Here is a 24,831-nt window from a genome sequence, read left to right as displayed (position 1 = left end):
TATGTGATACAATTAAATTTCAGTTTCATGTTGTTTACAAATATGTTAATATTAATAAGTTATTTATCCATTCTTCTTTGTAGCATTGTGCACAGAAGAATGCATGCATGGAAAGTGTGTTTCCCCAGACACCTGTCAGTGTGAACCTGGCTGGGGAGGAACAGACTGCTCAAGTGGTGAGTGAGAATGCTAATGAATAAAATGCACAAATGATTTATTTTGAAATGTAGTCACATTATTGCAGAATTTGCACTGTATTTGCTATACGTATACCAATTTGAATACTGTTGGGGAGAGATTGATAGTCTCTCAGGGGAAAGCTATAGCAGCTGCACAACTGGCTCTGGTGCCACAATTGGCTCTGTTATACACCAGGGGTGGTCAAAGTCTTGGCAAGCAGTAGTGATAGGGGATGTGAAAGTCAGGAGTACAGATAAGTGTTTCTGTGACGATGAATCTGACTCCAGGATGATATGTTGCTTCCCAAGTGCCAATATTAAGAGTGTCTCATAGCTGATACAAGACATTCTGACAGAAGAGGGTGAGTAGCCAGAGGTCATGGTCCATATTGGTACTAACAACATAGGCAGGAAGAGAGATGTGCTTCTGTAAAGTGAATATTAAGAGTTAGTCAGAAGGTTAAAAAATGGTATCTCAATAGTTCTAAAGTTAGTAACAGGAGGATAGGAAAAATGAATGGCTGAAGGCCCAATGCAGGTAGAAGGACTTCAGCTATTTAGACCATTGGGATCTCTCTGGGGCAGAGGTACGCTGCACGCGGGACGGGAGAGGGATCAATATTCATGCAATAAGTAGCTAATGCTACTTGTGCACACTTAAACTGGTCTGCGTGCAAGCTGAGACACAGTGTAGTAATCAGATGAAAAATATGAAGCAAAAAATGAAGTTTAGAGTAATTAAGTCGAATAGGCAGGCCACGCAAGGGTAGGACAGAGGGGTGTGGAAGGCCTGATAGGGTAAAGTGCATTTATTTTAAAGTAAGGAGTTGAAATCCGAGCATGGATTGTGATATTATAACTATAATCGGAAACATGGTTGAGAGATGGGCAGGATTGGTAGTTCAATATTGGTGGCATCAATGCGTACAATGTGATGGAGGTTAAGGTAAGAGAAGAGGGGCAGTTGCACTTCTGATTAAGGAGAATGCCGCAACAGAGTTAGAAAGGGATATCTAGGGATGCCACAAGGGTAGAATTTAGAAATAAAAAATGATGATAACTTTGGTGGGATTGGCTTCCAATAGTCAGCAGGAATTGCAAAAAGCAAAAATGTAGGGATATTGCAGATCGGTGTAAGTATTATATGAGTGTATTTGTGGGTGATTCTAACTTCCTTCATATTTACTGGGACTGCTTCAGTGCTAAGAGATTAGATGCGATAGAATTTGTTAAGTGAGTCCAAAAAAGTATTCTGAAGCAAAATATAGATGGCCCTACTAGAAAAAGGGCTACACTCGATCTCCTCTGAGGAAATGAGGCTGCATAAGTGGTTGATGTGTGAGTGGAGGTTCACTTCGACAGCAGTGACTATAATTTTATTAATTTCAAGATAGTTATGGAAACAGATAGGATTGGCCCTCAAGTTGAAGTCCTAAATTGGGGAAGGCTAATTTCAATTGACCAAAACTCACGAAAGTTGATTACAGTAGGTTGTTTGCACATAAAGGAACTTCTTCAGAATCAACATCTTTATGTTTCAGTGAAAGACAAAATCAAGGAACCTTGGTTGATGAAGGATATTAAAGGTTAGGAAAAATGAGGCATACAACAGGTATAGGCAGCTGGGATCAAGCAAATCCCATGAGGGCATAACGATGAAGAACACAGGAAGGAAATTAGGAGGGCAGAAAAGGGCCATGAGATTTCCCTGACAGACAAGATAAGGAAAATCTTGGAAGATTTTAGAGGTATTTTAAGAACAAAAGGGTAGCTTGGGAGTGAGTAGATTCTCTTAAGGATCAATGTGTGGGACTATAGGAACAGAGGAAGACCTTAAATGTATACTTTTCATTTATATTTACCATGAAGGACATGGAAGCTAGTGAGTTAATGAAAGTAAACAATTATAGCCTGAGTGTATCAACACCACAAAGGAGATGTTGGAGGTCTTGAAATACATTAAGGTGCATGAATCCCTGAGATATGTCCTACGATGGTATGAGAAACAGGAGAAGACGTTTCAGGGACTCTGGCAGGAGTATTTCATATTGGTATTGATTTATTATTATCACATGTAATGAGATACACTCAAGGCTTTCTTTGCATGTTATCCAGTCAATTCATACTATAAATGAGGGCAATCAAGTCATACGTTACAGGTAGTGCAAAGACAAAAATACCAGAGCGCAAACTATAGAATTACATCAATATACATTACAGCAAAAGAGAAAAAGTCCAAGGTCCGCAATGAGATATGTTGGAAGATCAGGGCTACACTCTAGGACTGTTCAATAGTTTGAAAACAACAAAAGAAGAAGCTGTTCTTGAATTTGGTGATCTGATCTTTCAAACTTTTTAATCTTCTGAATGATGGGAGAGAGGAAAAGCGGGAATAACCACGGTGAATAAAGCCCTTGATTATTTTGGCTACTTTCCTGAGGCAGCTTGAAGTGTAGATCAAGCCAGTGGTGGGGAGACTGGTGTAGTGGTGGACTGAGCTACATCCACAACACAGAATGGCATTGTGTGTGCGTTGTGATTAAGCTTAAGATGGTGCAGAAAAGATTCACAAGTATGTTGCGTGGATTGGAGGGTTGAATTAACAGGAGAGATTTGAGAGGCTGGGCCTTCTTTTCTGAAGTGAAGAAGGCTGAAGGGTAACATGATAGAAGTATAGACATTTATGGGAGGCACGAACAGGATGAAAGCTAGTGTCTATTTCCCATGATAAGGGGATTTAAAACTAGAGGGCTTGGGTTTAAGATGAGAGGGAGGAAGTTTAAAGGAGATCTGTGGGGTAATTTTCACACAGTTAATAATTGGTATCTAGAATGAGCTTTCACAGGAGGTGGTGGAAGCAGGAACAGTATCAATATTTAAGAGGTATCTGGACATGTACTTGAATGAGCAAGGTGCAGAGGGATGTGCATTAACAAGCAAGTGGGATAGGTAGGATAGTCGGATTAGATATCGTGCTGTACAACTCTATGACTGTGCCATCAAGAAAACCCGAAATGTCACCTATTCCTTTTCTCCAGAGATGCTGTCTGACACACTGAGTTACTCCAGCTTTTTGTATCTATCTTCCAGAATATGATTCTATGTTTGTGTAATGTGTTGCTAATAACAGGGTTGTGGGATATGCCCAGCAAGGCAAGTTATACAAGAGGAGAAAGAAAAACAAAGCCAAATTCACAGATTATGGACTGGTAGAAATGGCCATTTCTGATGCTGACAGAATGAAAGTATGTGTTGCCTAAAGTTGAAGAATTTTATATTCAGATGGCTGTGATGTAGATGACAGATGAATCATTGTTCCTCAGATAGGTTAGGGTGGGAGTGAGATGGAAAATTAAAGTTGAAGACAATCCACTTGGTTCCATACTATCAGTTATTCCCATTGTTCTACCTGTTCCTTCCAACCTTTATCAATGATTAGATAACATTTGTTCTTGGTTGATGATGGAATATTGGCACATTTTAGCTGATGCTTGGGCACCCCACACTTTTTTTGGCTTTTACAGTCGAATGGGCAAAAGTACTTGCCCTTGGGGATAATATGTCCTAATATGCAAATTAGGTATTTGATGTAAATTTGATGCAGATAATCATTTTTAATATGGTCTGGTGTATGTGCAATGCATTGGCTGAGCAGGATCACAATAAAGGAGCTAAAGATAAAGTAAGAGAAAGTTCAAATTATTTCTGCATGGCCAGGAGCCAAGATGAGAAAGAGCAAAGTGTTAATTCTGATACGTCATAATATCTGGCCACCACTGCAATCGGCCAAATTGTCTGAGTTGCATCTAGGTCTCGTTCCTCCCTCTTGAACACTACTGGGCTTGCAATTACCCTCCAATTCCAGATTCAGCCCTATCTGTTTCTGTATGTTTACTCTCTGCAAAGCAATGGTGTTGCTGGAATGGACCAGTGTACACTGTACAGCAGTGCACTAAAATGTATGATGGGAATAAAAGTTATTTAATGTGGAACACCTCACGGACATGATGTAAATGTTTCAAAACTATGAAACATGTTTAAATTTAATCTACTTCCTCCTCTCCCACGTTATCAAAACGTAAATATGCTTCCTGATTTTTGCAATGAACAAAGATAAATACTTTTATTTTGCAATTTTATCTGTTGTCTGCAACTTGGCTACAATTTTATGAAATTCATTCTACATTTCAGGCAGGGCCTTAAATGTCATAAACTTTAAATTTCTTGACATGTATATTGAATGCAGAAATGAAGTTCTAGGCTTTAATTAGTTCCTGCCGAAAGGACACATGTGTGGAATGGCAGCCCCTACTTTCGATGGCTGATTTAATATAAATTATTTGAATGTGATAATCTAGAATCTTCTTAAACAGTGGTTAAGGAAGTGGTAACAATGGAATATGAAATGCAATCTGTCTGTGTTGAATTGGTTACTCTCATAGAAGCGTAGGATACTTAACAATTTGGAAGGGATCTTTATGCATTGCTGTAGCAGGACAAAGAGATTACATGGGTCTTTGTGTAATGCATGTTCTGTAAGCACTAAATGATTGACGTGTATGAATTGGGGTGCGGAACATCTGTGGAGATGTGACTGGTGGTGAGATCCAGCAGGATCATTCTCTCTTCACCCTTTCTGCTTCCCCAAGGAACACTCTTTCCATGACATCCTGGTCTGTTCATCCCTTCCTACCCATCCTTCCCTATCCTCTAGAACTTATCCCTGCAAACATAGGAGGTGCAACACTTGTCTTACAACAACTCCACCACCCTATCCAGGGACCTAAACAGTTCTTCCAGATGAGTCAAAAGTCAGGTGCACCTCCTCAAATAGGACCCATTGCATATGGTGCTCCAGATGTGGCAAGATCTAGCATAGAACTAGACTACCATTTTGCAGAGCATTTAAGTTTTGTCTGCAATTGCTAACCTGAAAGTCTGGTTGCATGCCATTTCACATCCCCTTCCCATTCCCATTCCAATCTGTCTCTTCCTCAGCCTTTTCCACTGTCAAGGTGAGGCTAAATGCAAGAGGCTAGGTTGAAACCTTTTATATGCTTTAACTTTATAAAACACTGGTTAAACTGCTCTTGAGTATTGAGTGTCGTTTTGATTGCCGAATGGCCTACTCCTGCACCTTTTTCTATGATTGCCACACTGTAGGAAGGATGTAGTTGTGTTGGAGAGTGCAAACAAAATTCACCAGGAAGTTATCTGGAATGGAGGATTTTAGTAATGCAATGGGAATGGATAGGCTGGGTTTGTTTTTCTGGGGCTGAGGGGCGATGTGATCGAAGTCTATAAAAGTATAAAAGGCATATAATGTATATAGGGTAAATAATTAGAATGCTTTCCCCATGGTAGCAGTATAAAAACGAGAGCATAATTAAAAGCGAGAGGAAGGAGTCTTGAAAGTGATATAATGGTAAAGTGTGATTGCTGTCTGGAACTTGCTGCCAGAGGAGATGGTGAAGTCAGACACAATCATTACCTTTAGGTGAATTTCAGACAGACACTTAAATGGGAATGGTTTGGAAGGATACAGGCCTAATATCGGCAAATGGGATTATTGTAGATTGATAGAAAGATTGGCATAGACTTTCCTCTTTTTAATTTAATTGAACATCTGTGTATCATCCTAACGACACAGACTGGTACCCAGCTTTGTGACATCAGCAAACTTGAGTATTTTTTATTGATTTCTTCTTCCCAGTCACCCAGCAGCAATCCTTGGGGCACCCCGTTAATCATTTAATAATTCATTTATTTTTATTGTTTGCTGTCTGTTAAACAATACCAGTATATATTCCCCAATTCTATGTTCCCTAATTTTGTTCACTAACCTCTTGTATGGCACATTATCAAAGGCTTACTGAAAGCACAAATTCACCATATACATAAGTTCATCCTATATGCTGCCTATTACAACTTCAAAAAACCTTGCAGAATTGTCAAACAGCAATTCTCTTTCATAAATCTGTGTTGATTCTACTTGTTCCCCTTTTCTACTCCCTTTCTTAAAATGTAAATTATGTTATTCTTGTTTTATTAACCTTTCTGATGAATTTTATTTATTTTCATTAAAAGCTGAATGTAAATGTCATATATGACATAATTTTAAAATATTGGTCTATTTAGAGACGGAATTCATATTTTATTTTACTTATTTATTTTTCAGGATCTAGTCATTGTTCAGGATCAGCATTTATTGACATCCTAGTGGTCCTTGATTGGACCTAAGGTGATTCTTAAACAATGCAGTGATTCATGAATGCAGTTATGTTGAAGGTAGTTCCACAATGCTTTTGGGGAGGGTCTTCCATTATATAGCTGAACAGCAATGAAGGATCAATGATATATTTCAAATTTAAAATCCTGTGCAACTTTGGGAAGATTCTGCAGGTGATTGTCATTCACCTGAAACTGCTGTCCTTGATGGCAGAGGTCATGTATTTGAAAGATGTTGACAGAATAGCATAGCCAGGTAACTCTAGTGATTTGTGTAGAAGCTACACACAGCAGCCACTGTACATTAATGTTGATGGAATGAATGTTTTGCAAGGTGGGCAAGATACCAAAAATCCAGAATGCTTTTTCTAGTTTGATGTTTTCCTTCTTCATAGTTGTTGGATCTGCACACGTTCAGGAAGGAGGAAAGTATTCCATCCTGCTCCTGACTTGTGTCTTTTATGGAGAGGTGAATTACACATTACATGACATCCCACCTCTGACTGGCTCTTATACCCATGGTGTTTGTGTGACTGGTGCAGTTGAATTTTTTGTGATTGGTGATCCCCAAAGGTGTTGATCACGGAGAAACAATGATGGTAATGCTATTAAATGTCAAGGTTTTAATCCAACTGTTTGTCTATCTCTTGCTGAACATGATAATTTTGCGGTATGAATGGTACATGCCTGACCATTGTCTGGGTCTTGCTGCATGCAGAAATTAACTGCTTCATTTGCTGATAAGTTGTGAATTGGACATTGTATAATCATCAGCACACAGTCTTACTTCAGACCTTGTGAAGGAAAGAAAGTCCTTGACTTTGAAGGTGAAGTCGAGCAGTCCTGACGAAACTCAAGCTGGGAAACAGGGAACAGATAGCATTAATGATGACACCTTACTTCCGGTTATGGCGTTCAACTGAGCAATCGTGTGGGCCAAGGCTCCGGCGAATTCAAAATATTAAAAAAATATTCCGATGTATAGACTAAACTATTTATGACCTAAATATTTATCAAGACATTCATACTCCTTATGATGTTGAAAAATCAAGCGAAAAGCCGAGCTAAAGACCAGAAAAAGACAGATGCTGAACTGCTACAGGATGGACACGAGGAGGACCCAAGGGCACTTAAAGAAATGCTAACTCAAGAAGAGACTAGCCATGACGAGAGTCTGATTTTGTCGGCCATACACGCACTGAGAAATGACTTTTCCACACAGTTACACAAAGTAATTTCCTCCAACAGAGTGATTAAAGAAGCTATAAGAGTTTTCTCCGAAAGACTCACAATGGCGGAGGACCAGATTACATCGCTAGCAACGGAGGCTGGTGCCACATGGGAAAAAGTACAGAAGCTAACCTTAAAGAAGGGTGAGATAGAGAACCGCCAACGCTGTTCAAACCTGAAACTGGTTGGATTACCCGGGGGGGTGGAGAAAGGAGATGCACTTACATTCTTAATGGAGTGGCTGCCCAAGGCTCTTAATATGGATGTAGGACCACAAGTGACCATTGAGCAAGCCTACAGGATCGGCAAGATGCCCCAGATCCAGGATGGGTACGGTGGGACACGGCCACGGATTCTCCTCGTGAAATTCCTGATGTATCGAGTCAGAGACCGAGTGATGAAAGCAGCATGCCTGAAAAATGCAGTCACTTTCCGAGACAGCCGCGTTTTGTTCTTCCCGGATTTATCGGCTGAAGTTCAAAGACAGCGGAAACATTTTGACGGAGTGAAACAAGAACTGCGCCATTTGAATATGAAGATTGGACTTTTGTTCCCGGCGAAAATGCGGATTGTACACAACGGCTGCTGGCACTACTTCAGTTCCCCAGCTCTGGTTGGGGATTTCATCTGAAAGATACAGAAGGAGCGCCCCAGCCATCATGACGCACAGTCTGGGTTGTCAGTCAGCTGAAGAGCAGCGAGCAGTGGAGCTTTTGGTCTTTGTGGCAAATTAATATGTAATGGTAGGAGTAACTACCAAAATAATTTAACAACGAGTCTGTTATAATTTAAGAATCGACAGAGGGTCACGGTTACTAATACATGTTTTGTGAGCTTTACACAACTTGATTCAGAGAGTAATGTAAACCAACGGATAACTAGTCGAGTGCATTAAGGTCTTTGTTACATTCATTTTTTTCTTCCATATTAATATACAATTTGTCGGAACAAGTCCAATTATTTTTCTATTTGTTTTCAGAGTGTCAGTTGTTAAACTGCTCCTCTTAGAGGATCAGACTACAGTCCAATCGAGGTCTTGCAGAATGGGTGGGAGGGAGGAATGTGCGCATTCAGCTGCACAGGGATTTTTCAATGTCTCACTTGGGGAGATGTTTTTTTTTGTTATTACTTGTTCTGTTTGTTCTTTTGTTTTAAAGGCACACTCTTTATATTACCACAAGGCACTGTTAAAAGGACGGCTGCAAATAAAGTAGTTTACTGATTGTATAATGAGTGGTGATACTAAAATAAATATGATTTCATGGAATGTTTGAGGTCTTAGGAAGATAGTGAAATTAAAGCAAGTAATGTCTAGGCTGAAGCAGCTATAAACAAAGCTAGCTTTCATTCAAGAAACTCATTTACTTTTCGGTGAATTCATCCCTTTATATCTCCAAATATCACAAAGATTCAAATCACACATAAATTGTTGTATTATTTTCCGACATTGCATATGAGAACTATCCACGCCTGAGGTACCGAATGACAAATAAAGGCTCTGTATTCTGTATTCTGAGATGGCCAGGGCAAGTCATATCCGCTTCATATTCCTCTTACGCAAGAGGAGTTGCAATACCTGTGCACAAATCTGTTCCACTACGGATTAATAAAACCATAGAGGATCCAGCAGGCAGATTTGTAATCATCCAGGGCTCATTGCCAAATCAAGAAATAAATCTAGTATTATTCACAAAATGCTGGAGTAACTCAGCAGGTCAGGCAGCATCTCTGGAGAGAAGGAATGGGTGACGTTTCGGGTCGAGACCCTTCTTCAGACTGATGTCGGGGGACGGGACAAAGGAAGGATATAGGTGGAGACAGGAAGACAGAGGGAGATCTGGGAAGGAGGAGGGGAAGGGAGGGACAGAGGAACTATCTAAAGTTGGAGAAGTCGATGTTCATACCACTGGGCTGCAAACTGCCCAGGCGAAATATGAGGTGCTGTTCCTCCAATTTCCAGTGGGCCTCACTATGTCACTGGAGGAGGCCCATGACAGAAAGGTCAGACTGGGAATGGGAGGGGGAGTTGAAGTGCTCGGCCACCGGGAGATCAGTTTGGTTAATGCGGACCGAGCGCAGGTGTTCAGCGAAGCGATCGCCGAGCCTGCGCTTGGTTTCGCCGATGTAAATAAGTTGACATCTGGAGATGTGGCTGTGGTAGCGAGTCTGGGTCAAGATGTGGTCGTAGAATAGGAGGGCAGGAGAAATCACAGAGGGGGAGCAGCGAGAGAGCATGTTGCTAAACTCTCGTCGAAGAGAGGAGGAGAACTTCTTCAAAGTGGACATACCTTGAAGAGAAATCGCAGTGGAGCAACAAGTAGTATAAGAAAATAACTGCATTTGCAGTTATTTTCATAAATAAATCTAGTAAGTGTATATGGCCCTAATAGCGACGATACAAATTTTTATAATAATAATAATCTGTTTCTTACTTTGTCAACATTACATGGTTTCATCTGTTCACAAAATGCTGGAGTAACTCAGCAGGTCAGGCAGCATCTCGGGAGAGAAAGAATGGGTGACGTTTCGGGTCGAGACCCTTCAGACTGAAACGTCACCCATTCCTTCTCTCCCGAGATGCTGCCTGACCTGCTGAGTTACTCCAGCTTTTTGTGAATAAATACCTTCGATTTGTACCAGCATCTGCAGTTATCTTCTTATACTACCTATGGTTTCATCTGTATAGCAGGAGACTTTAACTGTACTCTTAATCCAAAATTGGATAAATCCTCAGGCGTGGATAGTTCTCATATGCAATGTCGGAAAATAATACAACAATTTATGTGTGATTTGAATCTTTGTGATATTTGGAGATATAAAAATCCTTCAAGGTGGGAATATTCATGTCACTCTGCTTCTCATAATTCCTATTCACGCATAGATTATTTCCTAATTTCTAAACCAATAATAACCTGTGTGAACGATTCAGTGTATAAAAGTATTGTCATTTCAGATCATGCTTTACTACTAGTTAATTATACCGATAAGACAGCTAGTAGGGGCCTTGCTGTGTGGCGATTAAGCCCACAATGGTTACATGATAAAAAAATCCTAGAATTTGTTGGTAAAAATATTGATACTTATTTCCAACTGAATACAACTCAAACTTCAGCATCAACTAGATGGGAGGCATTTAAAACCTATATTCGAGGACAAATGATCAGTTATACAAGTAGCAGTTCAAATAAACAACATCTGAAATTGATAGAGTTAGAAAAAGATATTAAAGAACTTGAGATAGAAATTAATCTTTACGATATAAAAGAGACCAGACAGAAATTGGCAATTCCCAGAGCACAGTAAAACGAAATGTCCACAAATAAAGCAGCATCCAGCCTAATGAAACTGAAACAGACATTTTATGATCAAGAAGAGAAGGCAGGGAAGCTATTGGCCTGGCAATCATTGCAAAATGAAAGATCAATTTTGGAAATTGAATCTGAGGAAGGGACAACAATAATAAATCCACAAGAAATTAAACAATATTTTTCAATCACACTACTCAAAACTCTATACATCAGATGGTCCAGCTAACTCACAGACCCACCACGACTTCCTAGACCAGTTAGAGATACCTGTTCTAGAAGATGGAGCTAAAGATGAGCTTAATTCCCCAGTTATAATATCAGAACGGTCGGAGGCCATTGTCAGTATGAAAGGAGGAAAGGCAGCAGGGCCAGACGGTATACCTAGCGATATTTATAAAAAGTTTAAGGACAAGCTACTCATCCCATTATTAGACATGTTTGAAGAATCGATTGGAAAGGGTGAGCTGCCACCTTCTCTACGGAATGCACTTATAACTTTAATATTAAAGCCAGGAAAGCCCTCCACAAAGTGTGAATCCTTTCGCCCTATTTCTTTGATCAACTCCGATGTGAAAATAATAGCAAAAGTTCTTGCACGGAGGCTTGAGAAACACCTGCCATCTATTGTTGCTCTAGATCAAAATGGTTTTATTAAAGGAAGACAGGGCTTCCATAATATACGTAGAGTGGTGAATGTTATACATGCAAAGAAAGAGGCACCAGACGTGGTGGACGATGCTGAAAAAGCCTTTGATAGGGTTGAACATGAATACCTATTTGAAGTGCTTGATCGTTTTGGAATTGGCAGTTACTTCCTCAATTGGATCAAAATCTTATATTATGATTCAAGGGCTTCAGTAATGACCAATTATATGGTAACAGAACAGTTTTCTCACTTCAGAGGCACTCGGTAAGGGTGTCCCCTGTCACCTCTACTTTTTGTTCTGTCCATTAGCCTTTAGCTATTGGAATTAGAAGCAATAGCGGGATAGCTGGTATTAAAATTAATACAACACAATACAATACAATACAATATACAATATATCTTTATTGTCATTGTACAGGGGTACAACGAGATTGGGAATGCGTCTCCCATACGATGCAATAAATTAATTAGCTAATCAGTATTAATTTAAACAACCCAATGAAACAAATTAGAAACAGATTTAAAACAGAGTAAAGTGCAAGTAGATTTGTGCCGGTTCACTGTGCGATGTGACCATCCGGCTCAGCAGGACCGGTTCATGGCAGCTATGGCCCTGGCTGTTCCTGAGTCTGGATGTGCAGAATGATATTGAGAATAAAATAGGAATGTATGCGGATGATATTGTACTTTTTTTTAACGGATCTGAAACAATCTATACCCAATTTACTAGATTTAATTGAAACATACGGAAGTTTCTCAGGTTATAAAGTTAATACATCTAAATCTACGATCCTATTTCTTAAAAGTTCTGAAAGACTAACTCCTCCGCTACATACTCCTTTTAGAAATGTTTTGGAAAGTTTTACATATCTTGGAGTAAAAATCACTCCAACAATAGAATCCATTGTGCCCATTAACTATAATCTGGTGGTTGACTCAGTGGTAGAATCTATTAACAGATGGAAATCCTTATCATTATCCATGATTGGACGCATTAATGTTCTCAAAATGAACATCCTTCCTAAGTTCCTTTACCTCCCGCTGGCTCCCCCTTTTAATTTTTTAACTCAAATGAAAAAGCTTTTTCTTAACTATATTTGGAACAGTAGACGTTCAAGGCTTCGCTTAACCCTGTTGTACTTACCGTATGACAGAGGTGGGTTAAAACTCCCTAACCTCCAGGGATACTATTGGGCAGCCCAGCTGAGGGCAGCCTCTTTTTGGTTTGAGCTTGAGTCACGGGCTGCAACGAGCTTCAGAGCGTCCCTCAGCACGTACTCCTGCAGTCTGCAGTGGGCCAGTCGGCAACATTCCTTGACGGACAGCAGCGGAGCGAGCTGTCCGTCAAGGAATGTTGCCGACTGGCCCACTGCAGACTGCAGGAGTACGTGCTGAGGGACGCTCTGAAGCTCGGTGCAGCCAACGCCAAGGCCCTGTGGGGGAGGACCACAGTCTAGGGTCCTTCCACTGCTGGACATGGGGGGGGGGGGGTGGGCAGGGTGTGGTGGAGAGAGACGCCCCTCCAAATAAAATGCCTGTATTGAATGTGTAACCTCCGGAAATGTCGGATGGGTTTGTTTAAAAAATATGTTTTGTAAATGATATTTATTACTTGAATAAAGTATTTTTTGATATAAAAAAAAAAAAAAAAAAAAAGTCACCTCTGCACTGGATAAGGATGGAGGAGGCCACAACTTCTAAAATTCCTTTAAATCTTTATCTATATTCAGCAAATATATCCACACTGAAAAAATATACTTTAAATCCCTTCGTAAAAAACACACTGATAATGTGGCATGAAGTGTTAAATTATCTAGGAGAAAATCCTCCTCTATCCCAATTTTCTCCAATCTGGGGAAATAGAAACTTTATGCCAGGCACTAATCACTTGGGTTTTAAGATATGGGCAGACAAGGGTATCAATAAAATCTCAGATTTATATAATAATGATATTCTTTTAAGTTTCAATGAAGTAAAACAAAAATTCGGACTTGACTCAAAACATTTTTTTAAGTATCTCCAGATTAGAAACTTCATAACAAAAACGCTAAACTCTCTAGGTCTGCCAACTCAAAACTCTTTAGAAAAGGCGGCTTTAAACCATCATGAGGCAGATGGCCAAATCTCACGGTTTTACGAAATTATTATAGCTACAGCAAAGGAATCTTCAGAAGATAAAAGGCTTGCGTGGTGTTCAGATCTTGATGAAGAAATTACTGTAGAAGAATGGCAGGATATATGTTTACAGTCTCAAGTCCAAACAATAAATACGCGGTTCAAATTACTCCAGTATAAATGGATAATGAGACTATATATTACTCCTGTTTTACTGCATCGCATTAACCCTAATACACCTGACCTATGCATCAAATGTGGTGTACACGAGGGTAGCTTGTTTCATTGCCTTTGGGAATGCCCCATCATCCAAGAGCAGTGGAAGGAGATAATAACAATATTATCTATTGCCACAAAAGAGAAGCTTCCACTATGTCCCAAACGTTGTATTTTCTGGTGTTTTCCAGCAAGCTGTAAACTTAACAATACTGATATATTTTGTCTGCTTGAAGCTGAACATAAAATTGCTTTGTCATGGAAATCAGTTTATAGACCAAACAAGCAAAGTTGGGTTGATGGATTACTGCAGTGTCTTGCTTTGGAGAAACTTACATATATAGTTAAGGGGAAATACAACACTTTTGAAAAGATTTGGGGCTCGTTTATGAAATTTCTGGAGGGGGAACATTTTACTGAGGCCTTGTGGTGGACTGCTGACTGTCTTTATATTCATTGTGATTATTGTCTGGTTAGGTTATTAAAAGTGGGAGCAGTTTGTATGTGTATGTATATGTATGTATATATGTATATATATGTATGTATGTATATATGTGTATATGTATGTGTGTGTATGTATATGTACTAAAGCAGAAATGTGCCTTACTTCCTTTATATTTAAGGTATTTATTCACAAAATGCTGGAGTAACTCAGCAGGTCAGGCAGGATCTCAGGAGAGAAGGAATTCAGTCTGAAGAAGGGTCTCGACCCGAAACATCACCCATTCCTTCTCTCCTGAGATGCTGCCTGACCTGCTGAGTTATTCCAGCATTTTGTGAATAAATACCTTCGATTTGTACCAGCATCTGCAGTTATTTTTCTACAACTCCTTTATATTTAAAGTGCCTTTAGGTGCCTAAAAGTGACCTTGTTGTTGATGTGCCTTGTTATGTTATGTTATATTATGTTATGTTATGTTAAATGTTTCTCTATGCTATTCAAAAAAGCAATAAAAATATATATTTTTAAAAGATGACACCTTCCATTACTTTGCTAATGATTGAGGTTAGACTGCTTAGGTGGTAAATAACCCTGTGCGATGAGTTCTGCTTTTTGTGAATTGAAATTCATGGTGAATTTTCCAGTGTTTTACTGTACTGGACGATTGTGGCTGGAGGCGCACCTAGCTCTGTACTCTTGACCTTCAGTACCACAGCTGGATCGCTGCCTCATCCCACAGCCTCTGTTATTCCATTGCTCTCAACTGTTTCTTCATTTTTGGTAGAGCGATTCAAATTGCCTAGAAACTGGAGTCTCTCGTGGTTGGAGTCATAGAAAGAAAAAGAGGTGGATAACTCACTCAGCACATTGCTCTGGAAACAGATGCAAATCTTTAACCTTGTTTTTAGCATCATGTGCTAAGCAAAGAATAGGGATATTCTTAGGAAGTCCTCCTCTTCCCATTTACTGTTGCCCATCACCATTTGTGATTGTGTAAGAAAGTCCAGTACAGTAAAACACGGTGGAAAATTCACGATGAATTTTAATTCACAAAAAGCAGAACTCATCATACCAAATTAAAAGTGTTATATGTGAATGCGCGATGTATAAGAAAGAAAGTGGATGAGCTTGAGACTCAGTTAGAGATTGGTAGGCATGATGTTGTGGGAATTACAGAGACATGGAGCTGGGAACTGAATATTCAGGGTTATACATTCTATCGGAAAGACAGACAGGTGGGCAGAGGTGGGCAGCTCTGTTGGTAAGGAATGAAATTCAGTCCTTTGCGAGGGGTGACATAGAGTCAGAAGAGTCATTGTGGATAGAACTTAAAAATTGTAAGGGTAAAAAGACCCTAATGGGAGTTATCTACAGGCCCCCAAACAGTAGCCTGGATATAGGGTGCAAGTTGCATGAGGAGTTAAAATTGGCATTTAACAATGGTAATGCTACGGTGGTTATGGGAGATTTCAATATGCAGGTAGACTGGGAAAATCAGGTTGGTACTGGACCCCAAGAAAAGGAGTTTGTAGAGTGCCTCCGAGTTGGAGCCGACCAGGCAGGGAGAAGGAACTTCTGGATTTAGTGTTGCGTAATGAACCGGATTTGATAAGGGAACTCAAGGTAAAGGAACCATTAGGAGGTAGTGACCATAATATGATGTTTTAATCTGCAAATTGAGAGGGAGAAGGTAAAATTAGAAATGTCAGTATTGCAGTTGAACAAAGGGGACTATGGAGGCATGAGGGAGGACCTGGCCAAAGTTGACTGGAAAGGGACCCTAGCAGGGATGACGGTGGAACAGCAATGGCAGGAATTTCTGGGAATAATCCAGAAGATGCAAGATCATTTCATTCCAAAGAGAAAGAAAGATTCTAAGGGGAGTAAGAGACGACCGTGGCTGGCAAGGGAAGTCAAGGACAGTATAAAACTAAAAGAGAAGATGTATAACATAGCAAAGATGAGCGAAAAGCCAGAGGATTGGGAAACTTTTAAAGTAAAACAGAAGGTAATTAAAAAGGCAATACGGGGAGAAAAGATGAAGTACGAAGGTAAGCTAGCCAAGTATATAAAGGAGGATAGTAAAAGCTTCTTTAGGTATGTGAAGAGGAAAAGATTAGTTGAGACAAATGTGGGTCCCTTGAAGACAGAAACAGGTGAATTTATTATGGGGAACAAGGAAATGGCAGATGAGTTGAACAGGTGCTTTGGATCGGTAGCACGGTGGCGCAGCGGTAGAGTTGCTGCTTTACAGCGAATGCAGCGCCGGAGACTCAGGTTCGATCCTGACTATGGGTGCTGCACTGTAAGGAGTTTGTACGTTCTCCCCGTGACCTGCGTGGGTTTTCTCCGAGATCTTCGGTTTCCTCCCACACTCCAAAGACGTACAGGTATGTAGGTTAATTGGCTGGGTAAATGTAAAAATTGTCCCTAGTGGGTGTAGGATAGTGTTAATGTACGGGGATCGCTGGGCGGCACGGACTTGGTGGGCCGAAAAGGCCTGTTTCAGGTTGTATATATATATGATCTGTCTTCACAAAGGAAGACACAAACAATCTCCCAGAAGTACTAGAGGACAGAGGATCTAGGGTGACAGAGGAATTGAAGGAAAATCACATGAGTCAGGAAATGGTGTTGGATAGACTGATGGGACTGAAGGCTGATAAATCCCCAGGGTCCGATGGTCTGCATCCCAGGGTACTCAAGGAGGTGGCTCTAGGAGCCGTGGACACATTGGTGATCATTTTCCAATGTTCTATAGATTCTGGATCAGTTCCTGTGGATTGGAGGATAGCTAATGTTATCCCACGTTTTATGAAAGGAGGCAGAGAGAAAACAGGGAATTATAGACCAGTTAGCCTGACATCGGTGGTGGGGAAGATGCTGGTCAATTATTAAAGAAGTAATAGTGGCGGATTTGGATAGTAGTAACAGGATCGGTCCAAGTCAGCATGGATCTATGAAGGGGAAATCTTGCTTGACTAATCTTCTGGAACTTTTTGAGGATGTAACAAGTAAAATGGATAAGAGAGAGCCAGTGGATGTAGTGTATCTGGACTTTCAGAAAGCCTTTGATAAGGTCCCACACAGGAGATTAGTGGGCAAAATTAGAGCACATGGGATTGGGGTAGGGTATTGACATGGATAGATAATTTGTTGGCAGTCAGGAAACAAAGAATTGGAATTAACGGGTCATTTTCAGAATGGCAGGAAGTGACTATTGGGGTGCCACAAGGCTTGGTGCTGGGACTGCAGCTATTTACAATATATATTAATGATTTAGATGATGGAATTAAAAGTAACATTAGCAAATTTGCAGATGACACAAAGCTGGGTGGCAGGGTGAACTATGAAGTGGATGCTATGAGGATGCAGGGTGACTTGGACAGGTTGGGTGAGTGGGCAGATGCATGGCAGATGCAGTATAATGTGGATAAATGTGAGTTTATCCACTTTAGTGGTAAGAACAAGAAGGTAGATTATTATCTGAATGGTTTCAGATTAGGAAAAGGGGAAGTGCAACGAGACCTCAGTGTCCTTGTACATCGGTCACTGAAAGCAGATACAGCAGGCAGTGAAGAAAGCTAATGGCATTTTGGCCGTCATAACAAGAGGATTTGAGTATAAAAGTAGAGGTCCTTGTGCAGTTGTACAGGACCCTGGTGAGACCACACCTGGAGTTTTGTGTGCAGTTTTGGTCTCCTAATTTGAGGAAGGGCATTCCCCCAGAGAGTAGTGAATTTGTGAAATTCTCTGCCTCAGAAGGCAGTGGAGGCCTATTCACTGGATACATTCAAAAGAGAGTTAGATAGAGCTCTTAGGGCGAGCAGAATCAAGGGATATGGGGAGAAGGCAGGAATGACCTGGATGATCAGCCATGATCACATTGGATGGCGATACTGGCTCAAAGGGCCGAATGGCATCCTCCTGCAACTATTTTTTATGTTTCCTATGTAACTACAGATGCTGGTTCACACTGAAGATACACACAAAATGCTGGAGTAACTCACCGGGTTAGGCACCATCTCTGGACGTTTTGAGTCGAGACCATCTGAAGAAGGGATGATGCCTGACCAGCTGAGTTACTCCAACATTTTGTGTCCACTATTTGTGATTGGATGGATTAGAATTGTAAAGGTTTGATTTAAATATATTGTGCTATAAAATCAGCCTTTCAACCCAAAAATATAAAATAATTCTTCTATTCATTATATAGGAATTGGATTTTTTGTTTAACAATATTTAAATTGGACGGTATTGTGTTTTTCTATTTGTTGATTAAATTGTTCTCTGATTAACTTGTGAAAAGAATTCAGAACTGGATTGTATAATGCAAGGGAGGCTTTTAACCCTCAGCAGCCCTTTTTCCTGTTGAAGCATCCACATTCTGTTTCTTGCCATACTGTAGGGTGGTCATATGGCATATAGTTTGGTTGCTTGTCCTGATAATTTATTTATGTTGACAGAACTCATTAACGTGAGATGATGCAATGAATGTGCTGCTCTGATTGCTTGCCTTAGGCAGACATAATTCCAACATTTTGTGAATAATGAAAGTTGTCTATAAGGAGCTGTCAAAATTGTTCCTGGAAGTGACTACATATCATGAGAGTAAGGGGCATTGATTTGAAGGGGTAAATGCTTTCTTCTGCTTGTCTCAAATGCAATGAATAAGTGGGTGATATGTGAACGATGCATACATGTATTTTCTGTGGCCAGTACAATTTCTTTATCTTCATGTTTGCACGTACTGCTGTGAAAAAGGCTCCGTTCACATAGTAAACAGTTCTTCTGGAGAAGATGCTGCCCCTTCTGATCCAGCTTTTTAACCTTTTGCATTGCACCCTAAATTCACTTTGCAGGACCTCATCCCTCTTCCTACATCTGCCATTAGTGTCAATGTGTACAATGCCTGTTCCAGAGATGTCTCCAGGCCAAGAGCTGGTGAATGGAGTTGGTATAGGTAGGTACTTTATGATCAGCATAGACAATGTGGGCTTCTTTCGAAGCTATGTGATTTTATGACTGACAAATGATGGAAAGGTTACTATGAGGATTTGATATGTACGTCAATCCAATGGCTGACTCCGATAAAGAGGACAGTCTTTGTCTGGAGGCATCAGAGCCATATATGTAGAGGTACAGGGGAAAGTTACCTGCTTGTTGTACTGGCTAAGGGATTGCAGCATGGTCAGAAATATGGGATTGAAGAAAATGAAATTACAAGTAGAAAGAAAGATAAAATCATTTTAACACTTCATGGAATCTATCATGGTATAAAATTAGTCATTTTATCACTATTGGTAAAAAGACTAATTTATATCAAGGTAGATTCCATAACTAAATAGGAAGCTTTTTTTTATTATTATGGAATAAATTATATTTACTATTACATGTTTGAGCTTTTACACGAAAAGAAATAAACTTTATCAGAAAGGTTATTAAAACTAAATTAATTGAATGACTTCACAAGTGTAAGGGGTTTTATTTTCATTACTGTTACTTGAGATCAATTAGAGTGAATTTTTGCTGGAGGGAAACGCTGCTCGTGTAATATCATTAATCAGAGCTACAGAATATCCAGTGAAAGAGTGTGTTATCAATGACCAAGCAAATTTCATAAACGTTGCCACAATCCTGTGTAAGTAAAATACATAAATAAGTTAAAAGTTTTCAGTTTACCACATTGAGCATTGTATTTTACTTTGGGGGATAAAAATGTTCACAATGATTTAATTGCACACATCTTTCATAACTTTTATTTCTATCCTGGGCTGCATTCCAACAATTTTTTTCCCAGTTGCAGTCTTTCATTTACTAAAACTGGGATCAGGAGCCAACTTTTAAATTAAATCTGCCTTGTTAATTTTTATAAATGACATATCAAGACTTATTTTCTAAGTAAAATCCACATTGTGCCAATATGGTTACAAAATTTTCATAACTAGCATCTGTAATTTTAAGCATTTGCTAATGCTATTGCTTGGCTCTACATTAGCCTCTGAAATTTTCATTTAGTAAGTATTTTTAGACGTGATGCGTTTTTTGATTGCAACAATAAATTGAAGCGCTACTGCAATGCAGAAAAAGGTGAAATCGTAATTTAAGAAACCATGCAAATGAACTCTGATGTAGCATGGCTCAGAAGCAAATGAATATTTTTTATACTTGACCGTGTGATGTGCTACGTTTTTCCTTCCAATCTCATATATTTACTGTTACCAAAAAGATCGCAGGCATCTGCCAGTGTAGCTCTGGCCTGATTGCTGTCAGCTTCTTAAAATGGATGCCTCTCCCTTTGGTTTAGATTTCCACCCTCCCCAGGAACATAGATTAAATGTTTTCTAGTAAATAAGTCAGATTCAGTATTGAATGAACCTCCCTGTGCACGCATATGATAGAGAATTTAATTAAATAAAAACTAAGTACTGTGGATGCTGAAAATCTGAGTTTAGCCTGAACTTATCTGGTGCATCCTGCACCACATAGATATCAGCATGCTGAAGAACACATGGCCAGTTTTTGCACCAGATGATAAAGTAATTTCACTCATTTCACAGGTGATTGACATGAAAGCCCTGGGTGATGGTTCTCAGCAGTTACCAATGGCTTCATACCCCTACCTCAAAAAAGGACACAGTTGAAAAATGTCACCAAAGGTTTCATACCTGTAAGGAGGGGAGATATTAAAATATTTTTTATGACCAGCTCCTGAAATTGTTTAATTGTTTTGCTCTATATCTGATTTACTAGTCATAAGCCTCTTACCAAAAATTGTCTAAATGGAGTTTAAGCTACAGGTCCTCCTGAGATTACGAACGCCTAACCTGTGTACAGACAATAGATATGAATGAGTATTTAGGAGACTGGGAGTATGGATTTGCCAGTTGCTGTGGGGTTTTTAGTTTAGTTTAGAAATACAGCGCCGAAACAGGCCCTTCGGCTGACCAGCAATCCCCGTACACTAAAACTATCCGACACACACTAGGGACAATTTACAGTTTTACCAAGCCAATTCGCCTACAAACCTGTACATCTTTGGAGTGGTTGTAGGCATCTTCTGGTGAATGGGAACTTGGTTCGACATCTGAGCGGTTGATTTAAACACTTTGGTTTAACTGCATGTCACCCTGGTTGGCCTACGTTTTTACTTAAATATATTGCTGGCAACCATGTTTCTGTGAGACCAAGCATAGACTATGCGACCGTTTCGCTGAATATTTGCTCTTGGTCCAGCATGGACTGCTGGATCTCCTGGTTGCTGACTATTTTAACTCCACTTCCATTCAATACTGACCTTTCTGTCCTGAGCCTCCTCCATTGCCAGAGGGAAGCCATGTGCAAACTGGAGGAACAACTCCTCATATTCTTCTTGAGCAGGTTACAACCTAACCTGCATGAACATTGAATTTTCTAATTTAAGGCAACTAACCTCCAAACATCTCTTCCCCCCCCCCCCATTGCCCCAACCCTCCCTTCTCTATTCCCAGTGTCACAGCTGGATTTGCACCTATTTCTCCCCTCCCCCCCCCCCCATTCCCTTCCACGTACATTCCTTCCGCTAGCTTCACAGTTCGCACATCTTCTATTCTTATCTCACACTTTTTGTCTCTTCATTATTGGCCTTTGTCCAACCATCTGCCGATTAAAAACAAACAAACCCACATCTATATCCACCTATCACTCGCCAAGCTTCGTCTGCCCCCACTTCTCTTTCAGTTTTCCTTCTCTAAATTGTCATAGTCTAGATGGCAGGCTGGGATATTAATATTATTAATATCCCAGCCTGCCTCTGCCCTTCTTCCAGTGTGGGGGGGGGGGGGGGGGGGGAGGGAGATTGGTGGTCTGTTTCACGGTAAAGGAGGACAAATCAGTCCTGGAACGGATGGCCTCATTTCACGAGCAGATGCAGTGGCAGAGAAATTGTGAGAAAGGGATGGCATTTTTACAAGAGATATGTTTTGAGGAGGCATGGTATAGGTAGCTGTGGGAATTAGTGGGTTTGTAATAAATAACAGTTTGTGCTCTGTTCAAAGACGGTTTATTATTTTTATTGCATGTATTTCAAGAGAAAAGCATCTGTCTGCAATATTCCATTAGAACCCCTAACTTAATAACAGATTATTGAACGTTTTTGAACACTTTGTAAATGTGGAGTAATAGGTAGCTGTGGTAGTGCTATGATCCAATTCAGGTGCTGTACACCAGTGTTATAATGGAGAAAAAAATCCAAGGCTCTGAGATAAGATCAGGATTGAGATGTCAATAACAGACCACAAGAGTATAGTTTAAGCACTTCACAAGTGTCTCATTTCTGAGATCATATTGCAGTTTGGAACTCTCATATAATTTAGCTGTGCTATTGACGTTTTACTTTGTGATATTAAATAGATATGAAGACAGAATGAAAACAAAATATAGAGGGCAGTAGAGGGCAAAGTATATCAAAAGAAACGAGTTAAAGACTAGCAGAAAAAATATGTTTGAGATAAAGTGAATGGTCATTGAGGACTGAGATAAGAGAGGACATATGAAAGGAATCCAGTTGAGAAGCAGAACTGGGACAAAATTAAAAATGCAATCACATGAGATGGCCAAATGGGTCTGAGGTTAGAAATTGCAAGAGCATTGGGAAAAGAATGAGAGCATGGAGAGAAACAAATTGTATTCTTTCCTGAAGATGTGTCCCAGCCTGAAACATCACCTATCTATGTTCTCCAGAGGTTCTGCTGACCTGCTGCCTGATGCTGCCTAACTCTGGCACTTTGTGTCCTTCTTTGTAAACCAGCATCTGCAGTTCCTTGTTTCTACTCTATACTTTTCTAGTCGACTCTGTTCCCATGTTAACACTCAATCTGCTTGGATTGTTCTCTGTAAGATTAAGTAGTTTAAAAAAGACAAATGCCCATATTTAAAAATGCAGGTAGACACAAAATGTTGGGGTAACTCAGCGGGTCAGGCAGCATCTCAGGAGAGAAGGAATGGGTGATGTTTCGGGTCGAGATCCTTCAATGCAGAGTAGGGCTTAAGTTTTCATGTAGAAATAGCATTACGCAGCAAAAACGCTTGGGCGAGTTGATTTGAGATCAGGTCTCTGAATCTGATCATATGCCCTGTAACTTGGTTCACGCGTATAGTATTTCATGATTAAAGTTTTGACATGCATTAATAACAGAGGATCGTGGCCTTGTCCAAAATACATTTTTCCTCAAAGTGATAAACAGCAACTGCACATCCTAGTCATTTCATATCACGCTGGATATCTGACTTGGTATTTACTAGCGTGAGTCTCTCTTGCACCCAGAGACCTACCATAGTAGGGGTCCAAAAACCAATGTTCATGTATAGCTTTTGGAGGATTACTCATGAAGTTGGACCATATTGTCCTGGTGGCAATTGTTGTTGGTTGCTTGGTTGCCGTAATATATTGACAGTTTGGTTCACCTGCTGAATAAATGAATTTCTTACCTACCCCTCTCCCCTCACCACTTTCCCCAATCTCAAAACCACCCCTGGTGAAGATATGTGCCAGATCTGTTGGATTTTCACACCCCATCACCACCCACCCGTGGTTTTTCAATATTTTACCATCTCCACTCACCACCACCAATATTAGGTGACGTGCCAGGCTGCATGTGCCCCTTTCCTCACCAACTGTAACAAAATCAGAACAGACCCTCGTTGCTCTCTAGCAAAATGATAATTGGGTAGGAATTTTCCAAAAAAATTAAAAATATATATTTTTTCCAAAAATGGTCTTGTAGCTTGAGACTTGGTCACAAAATGAAAATTTCAAGGGTGGCCAATAGTCCTTGGCCTTCAGCACTGCGCCCACCAGCACACCATCGGGTGCTCAAGAATTTCTAGTTAAATTCCTTTTTCATTTGATTTTGGAGAGGGGTCATTGCTGGCTTTGTTATTGTCATGCCAAATTGCCGTGAGCAAAAAGTGCCAGCTGTTGCCTTGTATAAATATAGATTGCCTTTACAACTGAAATATTGTTTAAAAAAAAGTTTAATGCATAGAATATTGAGAATCAAACCAGTACCAAGGACTTGTATTACATATAAACCATACTTGTACAAATGATAGTTTCCTTTCCTGCCTGTTCTTTCATTCTTGAGGAATGGACATTACTAACTAGATCATGATTTGTCCCCTTCAGAACTGCTTACCATGGCATTTTGTATTGGGAGGTTGCTCCATGTTATTCATGAGATCCCAGGATATTGATGAGAAAGGAACAGTAATACATGTTCAAGTCAACTTAGACTTAGATTTAAGAAAGAATCTTGAAGAGGATAGCATTTCATGTATGTGCTGTCCATGTCCCTCTAGTCTGTAGAGATAAAGAAGTTTGGTTACTTATCGAAATGCATCTTTGCAGCAGGAGACATGTAGGGATAGTGGGAAAAGGGGAATAAATGTTTAAAGTGCTGGATTCTGTCAATATCTCACTTAGGAGTA

General features: G+C 40.0%; 1 protein-coding gene across 4 annotated transcripts in view; it reads left to right on the top strand.

Moving 5' to 3' along the window:
• Positions 1-24,831, top strand: part of megf11 (multiple EGF-like-domains 11) — a 302,641-nt gene that overhangs the window by 84,518 nt on the left and 193,292 nt on the right. For all 4 annotated transcript variants that reach the window (XM_078427061.1, XM_078427063.1, XM_078427060.1 and 1 more), the window contains exon 5: positions 84-176. In XM_078427061.1, coding sequence (XP_078283187.1) covers positions 84-176 — 93 coding nt within the window. The remainder of the gene's footprint in view (positions 1-83; positions 177-24,831) is intronic.

This window comes from Rhinoraja longicauda, chromosome 33 (assembly GCF_053455715.1).
Source record: "Rhinoraja longicauda isolate Sanriku21f chromosome 33, sRhiLon1.1, whole genome shotgun sequence".
NCBI classification, from domain to species: domain Eukaryota; kingdom Metazoa; phylum Chordata; class Chondrichthyes; order Rajiformes; family Arhynchobatidae; genus Rhinoraja; species Rhinoraja longicauda.
Note: the sequence above shows the minus strand (reverse complement) of the source record. Positions and strands in the feature narration are given on the sequence as shown.